Genomic DNA, 3,304 nt, shown 5'->3' on the forward strand with positions numbered 1-3,304 from the left:
GTTAGGGTGGGTTAGCCGTGGGGAAATTGTCCCATAGTGCCCAGGGTACTGAAAGAGTGGAGGGGAGCTAAACAGGGTACATGCTCAGTGGCGTGGAGTGTGGAAGCCTTCAATGTGTGGGGGAATGTGCACAGAGTTCTCCCTGGTGTGGCAAGCTGGAACAATTATAGAGTCCATCAGCACGGAAGCAGACCCCCTTCGGTCCAGCCAGTCCATGCCGCCCATAATCCTAAACCAGACTAGTCCCGCCTGCTTGCCCCTGGCCCATATCCTCTCCACCCGTCCAAACCTTTCCTGTTCATGTCCTTATCCAAATTTCTTTCAAACATTGTAACTGTACCCATCCATCACGCCGGCAAGTTCATTCCGCGCACGAATCGTCACATTTAAAAAGAAAAGTTATCCCTTGCTCAAACTTCTTTCCTATCACTTTTTAAAAAAAAAGCCTCCCTCGGTTTGAAATTCCCCGTCTCTCGCGCCAGGGAAAAGACCCTTGTCCTTCACTTTATCCATATCCCTAATGACTTTATAAACTTTTATAAGGTCACCCCTCAACCCCGGACACTGCAGTTGGTATATAGTCCCGACCTCCTTAAACTCAAACCCTCCATTGCCAGCATAAACATTCCAGCACAGTTCAGGCCCTTTGGCCCTTGGTGTTGCACCAATCTGAAGGCCGTCTCACCTTCACTTTGCCATTTTCATCCATATGTTTATCCAATGATCATGTAAATGCCCTCACAGTTGTTGGAAGTCTACCATTGTTGGAAGCAGTGCGTTCCACGCCCACACTGAGTAAAGAAACTACCTCTGACATCTGTCCTATATTGGTCACCTCTCAATTTAAAGCTATGTCCCTTCATGCTAGCCATCGCCAGCTGTGGAAAAAGGATCTCCCTGTCACCTGTATTTAACCTACCACCCTTATCTTATGTCTCAATTAAGTCACCTCCCAACCTTCTCTCTAATGAAGGCAGCCTCCAGTCCCTCAGCCTTTCCTCATAAGACCTTCCCTCCATACCAGGCAACATCCTGGTAAATCTCCTCTGAACCCTTTCCAAAGCTTCCACGTCCTCCTCATAATGCGGTGACCAGAACTGTACGCAATACTCCCAAGTGCGGCCACACCAGAGTTTTTAGTACAGCTGCAACATGACCTCATGGCTCCGAAACTCAGTCCCTCTCCCAAGCTAATACACTCCTTAGCAACCCTGTCAACCTGGGGTAGCTACTTTCAGGGATCCATGCACGTGGACACAGAGATCGCTGCTGATCTACACAGCCAAGAATCTTACCATAAGCCCAGCGCTCTGTATTCCTGCTGCTCCTTCCAAAGTGAATCGCCCTCTTCTCTGCATTAAACTCCATTTGCCACCTCTGAGCCCAGCTCTACAGCTTAGCTATCTCCATCTGCAACCTGCAACGTCCTTTAGCACTATCCACAGCTCTCCTGACCTTCGTGTCATCCGCAAATTTATTAACCCATCCTTCTGTGCCCTCATCCAAGTAATTTATAAAAATGACAAACAGCAGTGGCCCCAAAACAGATCGTTGCGGAACACCACTCATAACTCCTAACTCCAGGATGAGCATTTCCCACCAATCACCACCCTCTGTCTTTCAGCAAGCCAATTTCTGATCCAAACCACTAAATCCACAAACCCATGCCTCCGTATTTTGTGCAATAGCCTCCCGTGGGGACCCTTATCAAACGTCTTGCTGAAATCCATATTAACCTGGACAAGGTGGTGGTATAATATCCTTTCTGTAACCGAGTGACCAGAGCTAGACACAGTGCTGAGGCCTCTTCTGGAGTTATGTGCTGATATTCTGTCTCAACCCATGTCAGCGAGGAACTTTGATGAAAGACTACGGGGAAGAGTGATCCAGTTTTTAATGTGAACTGTGATGTACAGAACATCGTTGGAGGGCAGTGAGGCCAGTTCTGCCCGTCCTTTCAGGAAGGGATATCAGTGGCAGGGGGCCGTGGGGAGGAGGGGAGGTTTAATCGGCCGTCCTGGGTGGATGAACAATTTAGAACCGTGACTGTTGTGTTCTTCTCTGCCGTGTCCAGCACCAAGGAGACGCTGGAGACGGGCCACTTCATGAGTGTCATCAACATCCTGATGCAGCTCCGGAAGGTGTGTAACCACCCGAATCTCTTTGACCCCCGGCCCATCCACTCCCCCTTCATCACCCGGGGCATCTGCTACACCACCGCTTCCTGCGTCGTCCGGGCCCTCGAGTACCAACCCTTCAAGGTAAGGCCTGGCAGGGTGGTGGGTCTGGGGCGGGGTGCTCGACCGAGGGGGCGGTGCGGCTTCGGCGGGCTGAATGGCTGCTTTTCACGCTGCAACGATACTGGGCCTGTACCTACTGGGGTTCAGAAGAACAAAGCGTGATGTTACTGCGGTGGAGGGGAGGCGGGGATGGTAACGAGGCCTTGTCTTGGGACACACTAGTACAGAAACGTGACACCCCCGATATGTAGAGGAGTGACCAAGGGCGGGGAGGGGGTGTGGAGGGGCCCAGAGGGGGTGACCGAGGGCGGGGGTGTGGTGTGTGTGGGGGGGGGGGTGACTGAGGAGGGTGTTGGCAGGATTTAGTAAATGAGAATTGCAGTTTGAAAATAGTTTAGGCCTGGGTAAATCTGGAGTGAGGCAGCGAGTTGTAAATTGCCTCGGGTGCTGAGGCACTGGGTGCTGAGGCACTGGGTGCTGAGGCACTGTGTTTTGACTGACGTGGAGCTTGAGGTGGCTGCCGTGTGTGGACTTCAGTTTGGGACCAGAGTCTGTGAGAGTCCAGGCTGCCTGGTGTGTTGGGGTGATCTCCCTGCTCTGTATCACTGAGGGCAAGAGGGTGTGAGATGCTGTGTCTAGTTGTAGATTGTGGTGTGAGCTGTCCTGCTGGAATAGCAGTGATTCTCATGATGCCTCTCTGCTCTCCTCCAATCCCCTCTCTTTCTCTCTCTCTCTCTCTCTCGCACTCTCGCTCTCCCAGCAGGTGGATCTTAGCATCTTTGACCTGATCAACATCGAAGGTCGGCTGTCCCGCTATGAGTCTGAGGTCTTCCTGCCCAAACACACAGTCACCAAGAAGCTGATTGAGGAGATTGCTGACGCTCCTGATCCCCCTCCCCGACCCAAACCTGTCCGCATGAAGGTCAACAGGTGAGTCCTTGGCTCCTTCTCTCTGGCATTCTCCTCCTCCTTCCCCCCCGCGTTGCTGTGCTCTTGCTCACTTCTGAGGGCTCCCAGGCTCCACACATGGTGCCGCTCTCCTCTGCGGCCCCTGTCTCTGGTTT

The 3,304-nt window shown here is 52.3% G+C and overlaps 1 protein-coding gene across 4 annotated transcripts in view; it reads left to right on the top strand.

The window, feature by feature from the left end:
- LOC122542371 (Snf2-related CREBBP activator protein) overlaps positions 1 to 3,304 on the top strand; it is a 44,600-nt gene that overhangs the window by 34,041 nt on the left and 7,255 nt on the right. For 3 of the 4 annotated variants that reach the window (XM_043680081.1, XM_043680083.1, XM_043680082.1), the window contains exons 18-19: positions 2,075 to 2,261; positions 3,001 to 3,174. In XM_043680081.1, coding sequence (XP_043536016.1) covers positions 2,075 to 2,261; positions 3,001 to 3,174 — 361 coding nt within the window. The remainder of the gene's footprint in view (positions 1 to 2,074; positions 2,262 to 3,000; positions 3,175 to 3,304) is intronic. The other variant, XM_043680084.1, reaches the window with a different exon arrangement.

The sequence above is a fragment of the Chiloscyllium plagiosum genome, chromosome 39, assembly GCF_004010195.1.
Source record: "Chiloscyllium plagiosum isolate BGI_BamShark_2017 chromosome 39, ASM401019v2, whole genome shotgun sequence".
Classification (NCBI taxonomy): domain Eukaryota; kingdom Metazoa; phylum Chordata; class Chondrichthyes; order Orectolobiformes; family Hemiscylliidae; genus Chiloscyllium; species Chiloscyllium plagiosum.